General features: G+C 51.0%; 1 protein-coding gene across 2 annotated transcripts in view; it reads left to right on the forward strand.

Moving 5' to 3' along the window:
* The window catches only part of ADCY3 (adenylate cyclase 3), a 61,101-nt gene that overhangs the window by 15,295 nt on the left and 26,572 nt on the right, over window positions 1-19,234 (forward strand). For both annotated transcript variants that reach the window (XM_066386332.1, XM_066386331.1), the window contains exon 3: window positions 12,648-12,797. In XM_066386332.1, coding sequence (XP_066242429.1) covers window positions 12,648-12,797 — 150 coding nt within the window. The remainder of the gene's footprint in view (window positions 1-12,647; window positions 12,798-19,234) is intronic.

Below are 19,234 nucleotides of genomic sequence, written 5' to 3' on the forward strand. Positions count from 1 at the left end.
GTCTCTCTTCTGGGTCTGAGGGTGGAGCTCATCCCCAGATGACTGAAAGGACATTCTCAAGCCCTCAGGGGGCCACAGTGACACACAGGACATGTGGAACTACAGAGAAAAGGTGTCATTCTGACTCAGGTAGGAAAGGTCTGGAGGAGGCAGTATGGAGCTGGGCGAGAAGGGAGAATTGGACATGTGGGACAGTAACAGAGAAGGCTGGAAGGCAGTTTGGGATCTGACGTGGAGGACCTTGAGTCCTTTTGGAGATAGTTTTGACTACATTTTTTAGGCTTTGGTGGGGGTTGGTGGAGTCCCCAAAGAACAGAGAACACAGAAAAATATTTGACGTGATAAGGGTGGGAAAATTCCCTGACATTATGCAAATCACAAACCCCACAGTTCAAGAAGCTCAATTCATAACTCAGATAAAATAAAAAGAATCACATCAAGGCACATCATAATTAGATAACTTACTACTAGTAATAAGGAGAAACTCATAAAACAACAATAAAGAAAGAAAAAAAGACATATTATGTAGTGACCAAGGTAAACGAATGATGGCAGATATCCGGTCAGAAATTATCCAAGGAAGAATAAAGATAGAATAACAATAGAACTGAAAAATAAAGATAGGCCATCTAGAGCAGTGGTCCCCAACCCCCCGGGCTGCGGACCAGTACCGGTCCGTGGGCCATTTGGTACTGGTCCGCAGAGAAAGAATAAATAACTTACATTATTTTCATTTTATTTATATTTAAGTCTGAACGATGTTTTATTTTTAAAAAATGACCAGATCCCCTCTGTTACATTCGTCTAAGACTCACTCTTGATGCTTGTCTCGGTCACGTGATACATTTATCCATCCCACCCTAAAGGCCGGTCCGTGAAGATATTTTGACATTAAACCGGTCCGTGGCCCAAAAAAGGTTGGGGACCACTGGTCTAGAGTACTGATTCCTGGCCCTGCTCCAGGTGTATTGGCACAGTGTGAGGGCGGAATCTTAGAATATATGGACAGGGTTGGGAACCACTGATGCTCATCGCCTTCCTGGGTGATGAAATGATGTGTTAAAGGAGGCTAGGAAAGCCGGCGACTTGGGAATAGAGTTCAGTAGGAATATTAGGATTTTATAATATGCCTAATTATAATAGCTAACACTGATTGAGCCAGACTGTGTGTTCAGCACAGTACTGTGCCAGGTCCTTCACACACGCAGTGTTAGTGAATTCTCACACCCCACCCTGAGCCAGGAACCGTTTTAGTCCCATTTCATGGAGGGAGGGAGCAGGCTTAGAGTGGCCGTGACTTGCCAAGGCCATAGGTGATGGTGGTGGAGTTGGAATTCAAGCCCAGTTTCTGTCTGCTGTGTTTTACTGGCCCCAAGCATTGACCTCGCTGAGGTAAGGGGTGTGTGTGTGAGTGTGTAGTCATTTGTCTTGGGACAGATTGTCTTTGGGACCCACTGAGGAAAGATAACATGGGAGGAAGCATGGCGCCAGGTGTGAGCTGGGAGGGGTGCAGGTGCCACTGTGGGCAGACTGCTCGTTGGCAGTGCTGCTAATAGGCATGCATCCCCCACTCTGGGGAGAAGGGCAGAGAAACCCAGATGGGACTCTTGTGTGTCAGAAGTGTAAGTCCAGTGAGTCGGAAATCAGGCAAAAATGGAAAGGAAGTTTTTTAAGTCAGGAAGCCAGGGGGTGGTTTTAGAACTCTGGAAGTATGTGTTTCCAGGATTCCAGGATGAGAAAACCTCTAATGGTCTGTGTCCAGTCTCAGAGGGACAAGATAGTAGGTGGCTCTCATAGGGGAAGGGAGGGTAGCATTTGAGGGGACGAGGAAGAAAGAGGATGGCTGCCAAGGAGAAGTTAGAACAACAAGTGAGCCGTGTGGCACTGTTTGTAAGGGACGGTCAGGTTGAGAAGAGGCCTTTTATGATACTCACACTGACTAGCCTGGAACCACTCAGGATGGATTGCAGTCACCTTGCCAGCTGACTCACCCTTACTTCCCCTGGGGAGGCTCCTCAGAGTGATTGAGATGGTGAGTCTGTGGGTAACAGCCACTGCGGTCGGTAAAGAGAGGACAGACATTCTTTGCGAGTGATGGCACTAAATGATGAGTGACAAGTGATTGACAGTATTGCACAGGTCAAGGAGTGGATGGCGCGGGGGGGGGGGGTCTTCTCCCTTCACTCCTGGAGGTTCAAATTCCTGCATGTCATCAAGCAGGGCGGGGAGGCAGAGGCAGGTGGATTGTGAGCTCGGGGCTTGTTGGAAGACCTTAGGGAGGTTTACCTTCCCAGCAGGTCCCTTGGAAGATCTAGGGCAGCGGTTCTCAACCCGTGGGTCGTGACCCCAGCGGGGGTCGAACGACCAAAACACAGGAGTCGCCTAAAGCCATCGGAAAATACATGTTTCCGATGGCTTTAGCCGCTGAGAAGCCGCGCTACCGTCTGCAGCAGCGCGCTATCCAGCTTGAACGCACGCAGTTATGGACGTGCTTTCCAAACTGAATGCCTGCGGTCATGCGCAGACGTGATTGCATCATCTGTCCGGGCCTAAGGGGCGGGGGGGGGGGGGTGGGGGGGTGCTTCACAGTCCATAGCAGCGCGGCTGCTCATCCATAGCAGCGCATTACGTGTGTCCGGCGCTTGCTGACGTCATCAGTGGGCAGGTGCAGCAAGCCCTGGAGCACAGAAGCCTAGGAGGTGGAGAGGCAAGAGGGGGAGAGCCAAGAGAGCCTGCGAGACAGCCTGCTGGTGTAAAAAAGGTTAATAATGTAAAAACAGTACACACACCATACACACAATACTGTGTAAGTGTAAGGTGCTTTGTGTGTAACCATTACACAGTACACAAAGCAGCTTACACTTACACAAAGCACCATACATTTACACAGTGTGAACTACATCGGTCTTATACTATAAGAGACCACTATAAGATGTAGTTCACACTGTTCCCCAATGTATAATTATCTCCCATATCTCCCACTATTTTCCCATATTCTGAATGAGGAAACTGCTGAAATCAGCGGTTTCGGGCATTGAATTCGCCTCCTATTGATTTCATTGGGAGTGCGGCGGATTTTGTGGAAGAGAGCTCCCGAGAATCTCGGGTTACCACACCATCCGCTGCAGCCTCCTTTTGATTTCAATAAGAGGCGGAGAAATGACAGTTCCGACACATTTCTTCCTCTCCTATTCAAGTCAATGGGAGGCCGCAGCAGATTTCACTCAAATATAGAGCATGTTGCTTAATTTTTTCCACGCTAGAACTTTTCCTAGAGCAGGAAAATTCCAAAAGTAGAATCCGCCACCCCCAATAGACTGAAAGAGGCCTCACACTGAGGAATCTGCTGTGTGGATTCTGCAGTGTAAAAGATCTGCCTCCTATAGAAGTCTATTGGAGGTGGCGGATTCCACCTTTGGAATTTTCCTGCTCTAGGAAAAGTTCTAGCGTGGAAAAAAGCAACGTGCTCTATATTTGAGCGGAATCTGCTGCGGCCTCCCATTGACTTGAATAGGAGAGGAAGAAATGTGTCGGAACTGCACTTCTGCCGTACAGGGGATCTCTTCTGCGGAATCCACGGGTCTCCCATTGAAGTAAGTGAGATGTGGATTCCACTGCAGAAACTGCTGCTTTATAGTGTGAAAGAACCCTGAAAGATACCATGCTGTGTGGAAACTGCAATGTATCCTATGACATAGTAGTTCACACTGTTCTATATAGAAAACTTGCCACTAATTTGGAAAAAACAGATCCATTAGTTAAGCAGCTATTTATGGAATGGTAGCCCCAATATACTAGGTGAGGAGGTCCATTAGTAATAAATATTTCTCAGTATATAATTAAATATTGTTTTTGTGATTAATCACTATGTTTAAATTATGTTTGATTTGTAGCAATGAGAATACATAATGCATATCAGGTATTTACATTCTGAATCATAACTGTAGCAAAATTACAGTTATGAAGTAGCCATCAAAATTATTTTTTGGTTTGGGGTCACCGCAACGAGGAACTGTATTGCGGGGTCACGGCATTAGAAAGGTTGAGAACCAGTGATCTAGGAGGAGGGAAGGTGTGTTTCGCAGAAACAAGTGCCCAGAGAGGAGGTTCTCAGTGGACTCAAGGACTAGACAGAAAGGCTCTGGTGGGGTGCCCACCTGGAAGGAGGGAGTCTCTGTGGAGGGTCCCTAGGTCTGCTCATGGTCAGGGTGGTCCAAGTGAGTGGACCAATAGGAACTTTCAGATTCCTTTTAAGGAGATTTACTACAGAAAGGTTATAAGGCAAAAAGAAGAAAACAAATGGTCCTCAACCCTCCCTCAGAAGAGAACCAGTGTTGACCTGTGGTGTTTCTGCCCCTGCCCTGGCTGCTTTGTTTCTGTGAGAATGAGGACAGTGTGGCTGCATATCTAACCCTGTGGTGATTTGTCTTGCCCGTATCTCCTCTGCAAGAAACAGGAGGGTACGATCACTGGGCCAGTGGGCATCAAGGAAGGAAGGCGGAGGAGGAGGCAAGGTTAGCTAGGTTTTGAGGGAAGGGTGGCAGGGGGTGGAGTGTAAGGGGGTATTTCAGGTGGGGGTGCCTCTCACATTGGGGATGCAGGGGGATGTTTGCCTGGTGCGGTCGAAGCCTCAGTACCCATGGCGTTGGCATTTAAGCTTTCCCTCTTACCCTCCCTCCCATCTCTCTCTCCTTTCCTCCTTCCTCCTTCCTCCATTTAGTCATTCCTTCACTCAGTAGTCATTGGGCTCCTCTTATGTCCCATGAGTTTGTCAAGTGCTGGGAACCCAGTGGTGACTGGAACAGATTTTATCCCTGCCCTAGTGGAGCGTATGATATAATAGACAGACACACCTGTTCTGCTCAAAGGCAAACATTTTTAAGTGTTTAAAAATAGTAATGCAAACATGGATGCTTATGGCATAGAATGCAAAACCCACGCGCAGTGGTGAGGCGAGAGGCAGGGCTTCCTCCGGGGGTTCTTCAGGGGAGGAAACTGCTCTTCAGGTGTGGCTGCGGGGTGTGCTGAGGTCAGGAGTGCCTGCTGGGTGACATACTGGGGACATCGGCTTGGCTAACAGAATCGACATCAGTGAATTGTGGGAGATGTTTAGAAAAGTTCTCAGGGGCAGAGGTGTAGGGCCTTGAGTGCCAGAGGAATTTGAACCTGACCTTTTGGACAGTCAGCAGATATTGAGGGGTTTTTAGCAGGAGGTGGTACTTGCAAAAAGATAATTGTGGAGGATTAATGTGGTACCAGGGGGTGGGTTGGTGGGACCAGAGAGAGACCAGGAAGACAAGTCTGTGCCCAGCCCTGTGTGTGGGGGTGGGTGGGTGGGAGGTCTGGGCCAGGAGGTGGCCGGAGGAGGAGTGATGAGGGAGAAGACGGGGTGGCATTTGTCCGGAAAGACTAGATGGAGTGAGTGACCCGCTGGAGCTGCAGAAGGAACACCAGTAAGACAGGGAAGGCGGGCCGGCGCTGGTTCCGGCGTTCAGCAAAGGTCTGCTGAGAAGGTGCACGGTGGTGGGTGCTGTTCTGGTTACCCGGGGTGCACAGTCAGTGAGCCGGGGTGCACAGTTAGTGAGCTGTCCGCTGGTAGAACGGACAGCTAATCAGATTAGGACTGATTAGAGGAAACTATGACATGCTGGGGTATCCCTGATGGCCCCTGGCTGCCCCTTGGAGTCACTGGGGAGCTTTTTAAACAATGCTAATGTCTGGCCTTTGGTTTTGCTGTTTTGGGGTGCTGCCTGGTCATAGCTCCCAGGTGATTCTATGGTGCAGCTCGGCTTGGGAACCCCTGAACAAGGGTGAGGCGAGCACACCCAGATGGCACTGATTCAAGGCAGCTGTGGATGAAAAACTGAAATTGAGGAGAGGGGGTAGTTGCTAGGACTTTGAATTTTGGACCTGGGAGATCTGTGTGTCCCATGGCTAGCACAGTAATACCTTAGGAGGACTGGTCCATTGGCCCATCTCTCTGACTGGGACAATGGGCTTGCTTTGCCGAGGGCCAGAGGGCAGTAGGAGAAAGGGTTGGGACAGTGACAGGGAAACTTGGAAAATGACTTAAAATCTGAATTGAAAACCAGGGAACTGGATTAAATGCAGGACACACGAAACAACAGTAACAGGTGGAAAACGTTCCTGGTGAATGTGGCTTTGAATGTGTGGAAGAGATGCTAGCCAGGCAAGGGAAAACAGTGAAATAAGGAGGTGTGCTGCACCCAAGGACCAGAAGGTTATTAGGAAAGGGAAGAGAAGACATGGGCAAGAAAAACAGGCGATAGGCAGAGAGAGATGACCTAAAGCGACCGCACATGCTCACAGTTTGGTTTAAAGAACCAGGCAGGTTGGAGGATCTCGGCTTTGTCTTAATATTAATTACAACCCCTAGCACAATGATTGGGAAATGCAGATTCCCAGGTCTCTACAGGCCAGGGTGGGACACAGAAATCTCCATTCTTTACCATTTCCCTCAGAGACCCTAAGCACCCGGCTCAGAAGCACTGAGCTAGAGAAACAGCAACTAAGGACTAAGCATTAAGGGTCAAGTCAGAACCCAGGACTGAAAAAAACCCCCAGATGTCCCTGGGCTGGTCAGAGAGGCTGCAGAGAGTACGGATGGACGGCTGAGTCATCCCTTGGAAGCAACAAGGGAGAGAAAGAAGGAAAGGGGATCGATGGACTCCTCAAGGAGACAGCCAGGGTTCAGGAGCAGAGTGACGCCCACTGGCGTCTGCAGCGAGAGCCTGCTGGAAGTTTCACTCAGGGTCTGAGTCATTTGGAACTGAGAGGTGGGGCGTCGGGGACCTCAGGTTTGCTCTGTCCCGGGGATACGTGCTCAGGGGCTTTGGAGGTTTAGTGTGATCAGCGATCTTCCTTCATATTTTCACCTGCTAAGTTTGTGTGGTGAGAATACTTCTGGAATTCTAAAGAGCTTGTATCTCCAGATTAATATGTTCTTCTTCCTCCAGGCTGGTACATTTGTTCTCAGGTCCATTTCAAAGACAATTCCAGAATCTGTGCACCAAAGGCAACTGGTATTGCTTGGAGGTGAGAATGCCTGTGCAGGCAACATGGGACCCTGGTGTCATTTGGGCCACTCCCATAAGTATATAGTTTATTATTTTTTGCCTTTCCTTCATTTAACATTGGCCATCAATCAGAAGTTGGCTTGAATTTCCTACTGTGCAGAACCCATATATTAAAATGTATGTGTAAAAACTCACAGTTGAGTGTGTGCAGTCCAAGCTTTCTCCCTCTTAGGGGCCTTTGCCACCTGTCCCTGCCTCTACAAGTCATGCGTGCTTCCTGTGTCTTTGGTCACTTCTTTGTCCCGGGTAGATTGAGCTCCTTGAGGTCCCTGTTTACTCTTCAGGACCCAGCATGGGCCATGCCACTCACTGAGAACTCAGTAAGGTTGAGTTTTGCAAAAATAACCTGAAGCCAAATATGATTAAAGGTTTTAAAAGAGTCCTTGAAGTAAAATTGGAATTATTTGGCCTGGAGAAAAAGGCCAAGGTGACTAGCTAACGGGGTAACATCCGAAAGAGAAGACACAGTGCTGTAACCTGATGTTTTCTGTTGGGAAGCTGGAGGAGATTGGGGGGATTTTGATCAGTTTTGTGGGTATTAATCATCTAGGCTAAGAGATTCTTTTGACAATCTGGTGCAAGCAGTGGACTTGCTCCCCAGAAAATGGCGAAACATAATTTTGCCCCTAATTTTAGTCGTTCACTGACTCCCCTTAACCTAGCCCACACAGGCTTTTAGTGAATAATGGCTTGCTCAGTGTATGATGCTAAATGTGAGCTGTTCATTCCTGCATCTCCTACAAGGAAATGGACCCTCTCTGGTTTTAATTGTCTCCACCATGTCATTTTTTGGTGGCCTTCTCTTCACCCTGAAGACAGTGCCTTCTTACCCTCAGCAAATATTAGTACCATTCTCCCCTCAGCCAACTAGCTCTAGAATTGATAGAAAAATAAATAAATCTGCTTAAGAAGAAGGCATTGTTCTTGGCCAGGGTTTCTCAGCCTCAGGCCTATTGACATTTGGGACTGATCGTTCTTTTTTGTGGGCACTGTCCTGTGCCAGGCCCCGGTGCTGCAAAAGTAAGAGAGAGATAGAGACACCTGACCTCAGGTGCTGATTGTGTCCTAGTGGGGGAGAGAGAGGTGCGTCACGAGGTGGGGGCAGGGGATGTCATCTCATGGACAAGAGGCCTGTGTCCTCAGGCCTCTGTGCTTTCGTACCTCCATCCAGGATGCTCTTTGGATTCTTCCTGTGGCTGCATCTTTTTGGTCATTTATATCTCAGTTCCAGTGATACTGCCTCAAGGAGACCTGTCCTAACCGCTGTAGTAATCAGTTCTCATCTGCTGCTGCGTACCAACCCAAAGCTCAGGTGGTTTCCCCTCCACCGCCACCTCGGGTTGTGCCCAGCCTCTGCCCGCGGTCAGCACAGCTCGGTGAAGGAGACAGCAGTGGAGGGAAGGGAGCCGGGACGCGTGCTTGGGCGCTGTGCTTCCTAGCTGGGCACGAAAGCCCAGGGCTCACGTGCCTGGTCGGGCTGGCTTCTGATGGTCAGCCCCCTGAGCTGGGATGGATGTTTCTTTTTGTAATGTCTTGAAATTGAAACTCTGTGCTTGTAGGGGGAGAGATGTAAAAAGGGGAAGGAGACCCTGGTTCCGATCTCAGTGCTGCTACGGGAACCCTGGGCTCACAACCTAACTTCTCTGGGCCATGGGTCTCTTCTGCAGGATGACGCTAAGGAAACTTCGCTTGTTGTGACGAATGAGATAATAAATACAAAGGCTCTTGTAAAACTTCATTAAAGTTTATATTGATACTAATTTGCCTTCTCCCCTCTGGAAGACAAGAAAGAAAAAATCATTAAGAACATATTTTGCCCAAGCCCTATGCTAGGTGGTGTGACACATACATAATCTCTTTTCATCTTATGGGAACAGGCTTCAGGGTTTCTGTGAGGGTGTGGAAGCCCCGCTCAGAGAGGTTAAGTGACTTGCTCCGGGCCACACAGCCTGCTGGTGGTATGTGAAGTTGATGCTCTATACCAGTGGTCCCCAACCCCCGGGCCGCGGACCGGTACCGATCCGTGGGCCATTTGGTACCGGTCCACAGAGAAAGAATAAATAACTTACATTATTTCCGTTTTATTTATATTTAAGTCTGAACGATGTTTTATTTTAAAAAAATGACCAGATTCCCTCTGTTACATCCATCTTAGACTCACTCTTGATGCTTGTCTCGGTCACGTGATACATTTATCCGTCTCACCCTAAAGGCCAGTCCGTGAAAATATTTTCTGACATTAAACCGGTCCGTGGCCCAAAAAAGGTTGGGGACCACTGCTCTACCCCACCTGCCCTATTTCCGTGACCTGTTCATGCACTGGAGGCCCCACTGAGGGACTGCAGGGACCATGGCTCCATGTGGGGCTCAGTGGGCACCGTGTCGTGGCCGCCGGGGCTCTGGCTGGGCTTCCGTGGGCTGGGAGGCTGGCGGCTTGCCCGAGGTGCCCTCTCTGCTGTGTCCTGCAATGCAGCTAGCTCCTCAGAGAATTTTTTCCAAAATATCTCGGTTTGTTTTAATGAACAGACGTCAGCGTGACCTTCCCCCAGCAGTGGAGCGTCTCTGGGGGCGGCCATCCTGGACACTGACACGCCAGAGCGGCTCTCTCGCCCTCAGTTCCTTCTCCCTGGTTCTGGAGTGTTCTGGAATCTGCAGGCTGGAAGGAGCCTGTACGGACAGAGGTCAGCCTAGGCCTTGAGCCACCAGCCTGCCTCTGAGGGGGTGACTTCCATTTTAAAGTGCTGCTTAGTGCAGCTGTGTCCCCGTGGGCCGTTAGAACTCGGGCAGGACATGGTGATTCATCGGATTCTGAGAGGAAGGGTTTTGTGGAGGAATTTTCTCACTGCTGCACTTCTGAGCCCGGGGTGTTGTAAATACTTTTCTGGCAGTCGTAGGTTAGGTGAAGCTTGAGTCCGCGTGTTGACCCACTTGGGAGATTTGTTCATTTTATTCATTATTTTTAAAATCTTGTGTTAAAAACTTTTTTTTTTAAAGTAACAGTACTGTCCAGCCTAAAGGAGGTCACTGGGGTGAGAAGAGGTGACCTTGAGGGCCCGCCAGAGCAGAGCTTCAGCCTCGTAGCTGTGGGGGGATCACCCGTGACTGAGATCTGGGATGGCACCAGGGGTTCCCCCAGCTCCTCCTGCTCATTCCCGAACCTTCCTCCAGATAGCCGAGGCCTCCCTCCAGGCTGGGGGTCTCCTTGGCGTGGCAGCACCACCCTCTGAGATTTGAGCTTTAGACTTGGAGGCCGAGAATGGCCTGGCGGCCCTGGCTGAGCCGCCTGCTGCTCTGCACCCGCACAGGGGCCTGCAAGCTCCTCCCTGGCCCTGGGGCCACGGCTGTCTGGGGCAGGGGCACCTGCACAGGGGCCTGCAAGCTCCTCCCTGGCCCTGGGCCACGGCTGTCTGGGGCAGGGGCACCCGCACAGGGGCCTGCGAGCTCCTCCCTGGCCCTGGGCCACGGCTGTCTGGGGCAGGGGCACCCGCACAGGGGCCTGCGAGCTCCTCCCTGGCCCTGGGGCCACGGCTGTCTGGGGCAGGGGCACCTGCACAGGGGCCTGCGAGCTCCTCCCTGGCCCTGGGGCCACGGCTGTCTGGGGCAGGGGCACCCACACAGGGGCCTGCGAGCTCCTCCCTGGCCCTGGGGCCACGGCTGTCTGGGGCAGGGGCACCCACACAGGGGCCTGCGAGCTCCTCCCTGGCCCTGGGCCACGGCTGTCTGGGGCAGGGGCACCTGCACAGGGGCCTGCGAGCTCCTCCCTGGCCCTGGGCCACGGCTGTCTGGGGCAGGGGCACCTGCACAGGGGCCTGCGAGCTCCTCCCTGGCCCTGGGCCACGGCTGTCTGGGGCAGGGGCACCTGCACAGGGGCCTGCGAGCTCCTCCCTGGCCCTGGGCCACGGCTGTATGGGGCAGGGGCCGGGCGGACCAGAGCAGCAGTGCCCACGGAGTCCTTTTTTCAGCTGAGGCAAGTGTAGGTGTTTGGGGAGCTCTGAGAAACCCAATGTCTGGGGCCCCCGGGAAAAAGTCTAGAAACAGATGAGCTTCCTGGGAGGCCAGGAAGGAGTGCTCTGGAGTGGATGGGACCTGTGGGACCCATGTCACTGTCCAGAGTGTGGCCCACATGCAGCCTTTTGCCTCCATATCCCTGCAGCTGAGAGTGCAAGTCGGGAGGGGGGGCCTCTGTGGCTCAGGGGCTCAGGGGACAGGAGGCAGCATGGCTCTCCGGTCAGCCTGGACGCTGGCCCGCCACACCTCCCCTCCAGTCCTCTTCCCCCGGCCTCTCTGTGCCAGGTCACCCCCAGCCCCAACCTTTGCTTTCAGATGTGAGGTCTGATGACCGGACAACGTCAAGAAGGTGGGGATCTTCGAGATGAGTCAGTTCACCCCTCAGCTCACCTATGATGAAACTGGCACTCAGGCTATTTGACTTGGCAGGTCACCCTGCTAGCAAGGGGCAGTGCCACAGTCCAGGGCCCCTCTTGATTTATTTTCTATACTGTGTAGCTACAAGTGGAGCACAGAAGTGGGTTTTGTTTTAGATGTGTATAGTTCAGTAAAAGCAGTGCTGTCTTGCATAGATGACCCCCAGGCACGGACCAAACCTGAATCGAATTATACTCTTTTGGGTTAGAATCGAGGTGGTATTCGATTTGAAACTTCCTGCTCTGGGTTGCCCTCGGCTGGTCTGCACAGCACGTGTGGCTATCTTAGGTGGACAGCAGTCATTCCTAACATAGGCTCAGGCACTGCACAGAGCCTGTCCCAACTGTCCCATGTATTGATCAGTGAGGACCTCTCTATGGAGGGCAGGAAGACCCCCAAGGTCCGAGTTCCAGCCCCAGTTAGAAGTGACAGCCCCGGCTAGTTGTGGTCAAGGTCAGAGACCTGTAGCTTTAGTTCCTCATGGGGCTTAGATAGTGGTACTGCCCACCCCTCACCTGCTGGCAGGAGGCTGACTGAGCATGCCTGTGAACCCCAGAAACCCAGAAACCTGTGGCAATGTGTAGGGTAGCATTGTGACTCCTGAGTCAGCCCCACACTTCTTCAGGTCTCCTCTGACATTTTCCACAACCTGCAGCTTTCAGGATGATACACCCACAGCTGGTGGATCTGGGCTTTCTTCACTCTCCTCCCCAACTAATTGGCACCTAAATGCGCCTAGTAAGGAAGCGCTCAGTATGAGGCAGTTGACCAAATGGGTGAATGAATGAATGGGCAGCAGAGGGACTGCTCAGGCCAGGCAGGTAGGTGTGAGTGGCCAGCTCAGCTGCAGGTGAAGCAGGAAGGGCGAGCAGCCCTTCCCCAACGGGTCCTCTATGCCTAGAGCCACGCCCTCGGATGGGCCTCTGCCAGCCATGGCTCGTGGGGTAGGGTCTGCTGCTGGGTCCTGAAGAGCCCATCCAGGTCAGAGGCCCTGCTGGGGCCCTCTGTGGACACCGGGCAGCTTGGGGTTTGACTTTTGTCACCGCTGCCACCACCTCCTCCATGCCTCGTTCCAAAGACGTGTCTTCACAATGGTCCTTTTCTCTCTTCCTTCCCGGGGTGCAGATCCTGGCCAACGTCTTCCTCTACCTGTGCGCCATAGTCGTGGGCATCATGTCCTACTACATGGCAGACCGCAAGCACCGCAAGGCGTTCCTGGAGGCCCGCCAGTCTCTGGAGGTGAAGATGAACCTGGAAGAGCAGAGCCAGCAGCAGGTGAGGCTCCCGGGTGGCGTCTGGGCGATCGGGCGTGGGGCCTGGTGCGGGGCGCGGCTTGTCTGGAGGGACTTGATGCCATAGCTCTCTGGGCCTCGGAGTTCATCCACCAGGGTCGGGTATTTGCTGCCTAGTGTTGCTCGTGGACCCCTTTGCTGTCCGAGGGCTTCTCCTGACTGCAGGGGCTTTTCCTGCTGGAAACTCACTCTTGAACCTCCTTCTCTGTGCTGGACCCAAAGCTCCCTCTTCCCCCTTTTCTGCCCTTTATAATTTGGGGGAGGGATCCTGTAATTTAAAACTTCTCTCTCTTTTTTTTTCCCAGAGACAGAGAGAGAGTCAGAGAGTGGGATAGACAGACAGGAATGGAGAGAGATGAGAAGCATCAATCATTAGTTTTTCATTGTGACACCTTAGTTGTTCATTGACTACTTTCTTATATGTGCCTTGACCGTGGGGCTACAGTAGACCAAGTAACCCCTCGCTCGAGCCAGCGACCTTGGGTCCAAGCTGGTGAGCTTTGCTCAAACCAGATGAGCCCACACTCAAGCTGGCGACCTCAGTGTCTCGAACCAGGGTCCTCTGCATCCCGGTCCGACGCTCTATCCACTGCGCCACTGCCCGGTCAGGCTAAAACTTCTCTTTTAAAGAAACACATCGCGGGAGAGAAGCTCCGGCGTAGGGAAGATCGCTTTCGCTCCCTTCCCACTTGCCGCTGGCGGCTGGGGTGCACTGGGCGCGGGAGAATGGGGTGCTCTGGGTGTGCGGGTGAGTGGGGTTCTCTGGGCACGCGGGCGAATGGGGTACTCTGGGCACGCTGGCGGCTAGGGACGCTCGCTCGCAGTGTGGGGCTTCTGGGGTAGCTCACGGCAGGGGAGCTCCCTGTGCGCCCAGACTGCGGCGAGGGGCGTGCGTGCTGTTTCTCACAGCAAGCCTGTGGCTGCTCGCAGCGCCGCAGGCTGTTGCTCCCCGAGTGTGGGCGGGCAGTTGCTCGCGTGGGTTGACTCACCACAGGCGCACTCCCTCCTCCTCAGCTTGAGCGAACGTCTGTGTGGCAGTTAGCTTCCTCCACACCCTCAGCTCCCTCCCAACTCTTAGCTCCAAGTGATAGCAGCCCTTTTGCCTTCAGTGTGTGTGGAACTCCGGAATGCTCCGAGGATAGATTTTTCTGTTTCTAGTTGATAAATTTGTTGAGATTTGGGGGAGATCTGTCAGACGCGCTGCTCATGGCGCCATTTCCGTGACGTCACTCTTACAAACTTATTTGACCAACAGTCGGGAACCTATGGCTCGCGAGCCAGATGTGGCTCTTTTGATGGCTGCATCTGGCTTGCAGACAAATCTTTAATAATAATAAAAATAATAACATTAAAAATAAAAACATTCTCATGTATTACAATCCATTCGTTTCCTACCACTTATGTTCATGGTTGCGAGTGGCTGGAGCCAATCACAGCTGTCCTCTGGGACAACAACAAGTTTTTATTGGATAATGCATAATGTACACGGGTCGTTGTATGGCTCTCACAGAATTACATTTTAAAATATGTGGTATTCATGGCACTCTCAGCCAAAAAGGTTTGCGACCCCTGTTCTAGAACCTACGAATCCTCAGATTAATCCAGGAAACATTTCAGAGTGAAGTTAAAAAAAAAAAAAAAGAAACACATCGCCCTGTTGCAGTCTCCCTGTGTTCCTTTCCCAGGTGAGAAGGGTCTGTGCACTTGAACGCTGTTCCTCCAGGGGCTTGCTGGTGGTGTTGTGGTGTTGGCTGTCCGCTGCTCCCCTTGGCCATGCTGTCGTGGTCACGGGCAGATTCACACTCGGTGCACTGCTCTCCCTGCGGTGGGGACCTGTCCCCGGCCTCGGGGCCCTTCTGGGGGAGGTCCAGCAGCCTGGGTGCCGTCTCCTTCATGCTTAGAGCCGTCACCCCCTTCTTCCCCCTCTAAGTCCTCTTTAATGACTAAAACCCGCCTGATCCCCCGGACCCCACGGTTGACATTTTTCTGTTGGAAGAGGTGCCTGCTGTTTGTTTACAGGCTTTTTCACCGCAGAACTGCCCAGTTCTCATGTGACTCAGTCTTTTGCATAGTTTTTGGTCTGGATTCATCTCAGATGCTTTTTGAAGGTCCCCAGAAACTACACCCACCCATTTCCTGTTATCCATAGGTTATTTCTCCTTCACACACAAACTCAGTACGTGGAAAATGTGTGATTCTCTGCCCTGGGAACTATGTCATTTTGCGTTCATGTGGTGCTCTGGGCTCACAAATCCCAGTTTTCATAGACTCTGCTGTTCAGGGGTGGACAGGGCTGTAGTTTCGGGGTCACTCTGGAACCCTTGTCAGTGGGGGGCCTGTTGGTGAGCCTCACGTTCCCTAGACTGTGCAATTTGAAGGCACACGCTGATTCATTTAGCTCAGGGGTCCCCAAACTATGGCCTGTGGGCCGCATGTGGCCCCCTGAGGCCATTTATCCGGCCCTCCCTGCACTTCCGGAAGGGGCACCTCTTTCATTGGTGGTCAGTGAGAGGAGCATAGTTCCCATTGAAATACTGGTCAGTTTATTGATTTAAATTTACTTGTTCTTTATTTTAAATATTGTATTTGTTCCCGTTTTGTTTTTTTACTTTAAAATAAGATATGTGCAGTGTGTATAGGGATTTGTTCATAGTTTTTTTTATAGTCCGGCTCTCCAACGCTCTGAGGGATAGTGAACTGACCCTCTGTGTAAAAAGTTTGGGGACCCCTGATTTAGCTGATGGGTCCCAGCGTCTTCTGTCCTGGGGACGTATTTTCTCTTTCTGTTTACCAATGAGATCTAGAAGCTTCCGAGCTGGGCGTCAGGCTCATTTCTTCCAGAAGGCAGGTTTTAGAAGGGGACTTCCCTGCCCTCCACTGTGAAGGAGGGCCAGGCTCAGCTCACCGTATTTGTCCACTTCTCCTTGGCCCTGTGTCTGTCCTGCCATTACCAGGTAGCTCCTGAGGCTTAAATGTATTTACAGAATCCTGCTTTATAGTGTCCCCTGAAAGGCATTCTTAGTTTCTGTTTTTCGTACTGTCTTTTAGTCTCTTGTTAGCATCTCTCATACCATGGACACATTTCTCTGGGTTCTTTGTGTTAAAAAAATAATGCATGTCACTACTTAACTAAGCCAGAATTTTTTTTTTAATACCATCTTTGTGTGGTTTCCAGCATACCTATCTGTGTCAGTCTTGTCTGTCTCATAGAGTTTAATTCAGGATGTCTTCCATCACATTGAACAATGCTGGGTGAGGGGCCTCCTGGTGTGGTGAGGAAGCCCTCCGGATTTGATCCTGGATCTGTTATTCTCTAAATAGATGTTAGACAACTCATGTGCCCCTTAGAGCCACACTTTTCTTGCCTGCCACTCCAAAGCGGAGGATATTGATATGCCCAGGTGGAAGTACTAATACTCATCGGGCAGGGTTCCCTGAGTCACAGGCAGAAGCGCTTTGTAGCCTGTGGAGCTTGTTGGAGTTCTCCCTCAACCCTGTCAGTTTCAATTTACTCATATTTTCCTTAGGACCTTGGTGAGGACACACACAAGAGAGACCGCTTGCCATTTTAGCTTTCTTTTGATGACCTGGATGGGTTTGGGTGCCATGCTTATTATGCTAGACTTATGGAATAATTTGACATGTGTTTCCTCTTTCTGATCCCTGGAAGAGTTTGAGGAAGATTTGGATTATTTCTTAAATAGTTAGAAGCATTTCTAGTGAAAGCCTATAGGTTTAGAAGTTTTTTTTATGAGAAGATTCAGTTTCCTTCACTGATACAAGTTTTTTATATTTCTCTTTAAGTTTTGGAAAGTTGTTGGGTTTTCAGGAACTTGTCCATTTCCTCAGCTGCAGAGCTCTAGGTGCTGGATTTGTACTTCTAGCCCCTTAGTGGCGTCACCCACTATCCCCTGGCTTCCATTTTTGTTGACGTGCCAGCTGTCAGACAGACTGTTGCTCCTTTTAAAGTAATTCATATTTTTTCCTCTGGTTGCTTGCACAATTTTCGCTTTGTCTTTGGATTTTAGCAGTTTTACAGTGATGAACCTACGAGTTTTCTTTATAGTTGCTCTGCTTAGTGTTTGAAGAGCTTCTTGAATTGATGGCTTGATGACTTTCATCAGTTTTGAAATTTTTCAGCCAGTAGCTTTTTGTTGCTTCTGTCCTGTTCTCTCCTTTTCTTCTAGGACTCGAGATATCTTTATTTGACATCTTTACCATATTCCATCAGTCTTTTGGGTTTTTTCTCTGAATCTTCCTTTTTTCCTCTCTGAGCATCAGAATACTTTTTATCGATTTAACTTCAAGGTTACTAATCCTCTCCTTTTTTTAGAGAGAGGAGGAGGGAAGGACAGACAGGAAGGGAAAGAGATGAGAAACATCAACTCATAGTTGTGGCTCCTTAGTTGTTCATTGATGCCTTTCTTATATGTGCCTTGACTGGGGGTGTCCAGCTGAGCCAGTGACCCCCTGCTCAAGCCAGCAACTTTGGGCTTCAAGCCAGTGACCTTTGGGCTCAAGCCGGTGACCATGGAGTCATATCTATGACCCCACGCTCAAGCTGGTGAGCCTGTGCTCAAGTTGGATGAGTCCGTGCTCAATCTGGCGACCTTGGGGTTTTGAACCTGGGTCTTCAGCATCCCAGGTCGACACTCTATTCACTGCCACCATCTGGTCAGATGCTAATCATCTCTTTCTTGGCTTTGTCACATCAATGGTTTAGCTCAAATTCAAATCAATAGTTGAGTTCAAATTCAAGTCAATAGTTGAATCTTTAATTTTAGTTATATATTTTTGCTGTTGTTCAAGACTAATCGTTTGATTTTAACAAAAAAATTCCAGTTTTCTGGCTAAATTTGCTATTTTTTTTATCTGATTTTTGGAAAATATTAAACATTTTCCTGTGTGACATTGGCACTTTGCCATTCTAGCCTTTAACATTCTGAAAAATTGGGATTGAAAATATTATCATTGTCATAGTTTTGTTTGGGAATCACATGATGTGAGTCTAGAAACCATGAAGCCTTTTAGTGCTATTAGCTGTGGTCACACTGGCCCTTAGGGACACTAGCTGATGGGAGGGGCCGAGAGGTAGGCCGGGGGCCGGGTGGGGCTGGTGTGCCTTTTTCTATGGGGCCAGTTGAAACACAGGCTGTCTCCTCCCTGGGCACTAGGACTGACACCCAAGTGGCGTGGGTTCCGGGAAGTTTTACGTCCCAGGAACGTCACCTGATATGTCTACAGAGCTGGGGGTAGTCTGGTGGCAGAGGCCATGCTGTCCCATTTCACTTTCCTCTGGAACACGCCCCGGGTGGGAGAAAGAATGAGATAACAGCTGTGAAGACACTTTGGAAAGGGCTGCAGGAAGTCCTGGGAGGGAGGACACAGAGCTGGTTTGAACACAGCTCCTCGAGGAGCCGTTGACACCGGTGCCCCACCAGCCCCCCCTCCTTTGTGCACTCACAGCGTTCACCTGCCTTGTTAAAAATATTCACAACTAAAAAAAATGTTTTTAGTATATCCTTTGCAGAAGAAGCCTCCTTTCAGAATTTAGTTCTGGGGTTCACGTCCCACCGGGTATTACCTGTTTTCTGAGCTGCCCTGGGATGAAGCCCAGTGTCTGCCACGCGGCCGTGCGGCCTCCGGCAGGACAGGCTCCTCTCGGGGCCTCGTCCCCCTCGGCTAGACAGTGAGGCTGGGGTCAGGGGGCCCGTCCTGGTTCCTGACTCCATTCTCTTTGTTGTTGTTGCCGCCTGGGAGGTTGTACTGTCCTTTGTGAGGGTGACCGACCTGCTGCTAATAGCAGGCGACTCCAGGTGGGTGGGCCGCCAGCCACTGTCCCCTGGGAAGGTGGGAAGCAGCCCTGGGCCTTTGTGCCCAGGCTTCCCCTGCTTTGTCAGCAGGGCGGTGTGTCCATCTTGTGGAAGGGTCAACAGGGAGGAAGGACCGGGTAGGTAGTGAACGGAGGCGGGATGGGGTCTTGGATTCCAGCTGGCTTGGCTGCTTGAACCCCGCTGGCTCCAGCCTCCTCCTCCACCAGGGGCAGGGGGCCTGGCCACGTGGAGGTCCTGGTGGAGTTAAAGATCCACGAGTGTGGCAGGGGCTCTCTCTGCATCAGCTGAGCACACATCTCACTCCAGGCAGTCCGATGGCATTACCTGTGCCACAGGGCTGAGGGTGGACTTCAGGCCACGCCCTACAGTGCCCCGTGGCTCCTCTGGGGTGTCAGGGTGGAGTAGGAGGCCAGAGGATGGCACTAGAGTGTTTTCCTTTACTCCATATGACCACACTCAGGTTTGAGTTGGGGACCTTGAGGGTTGCTAAGCACCTCACTTGCCACCTGGCAACAGTAGGCATCCGGGAAATCCATTCAGTACACACCTGTCACCAGGTACAAACTACAGAATTATGAGCCTTTCT

Source organism: Saccopteryx leptura, chromosome 5 (assembly GCF_036850995.1).
Source record: "Saccopteryx leptura isolate mSacLep1 chromosome 5, mSacLep1_pri_phased_curated, whole genome shotgun sequence".
NCBI lineage: Eukaryota > Metazoa > Chordata > Mammalia > Chiroptera > Emballonuridae > Saccopteryx > Saccopteryx leptura.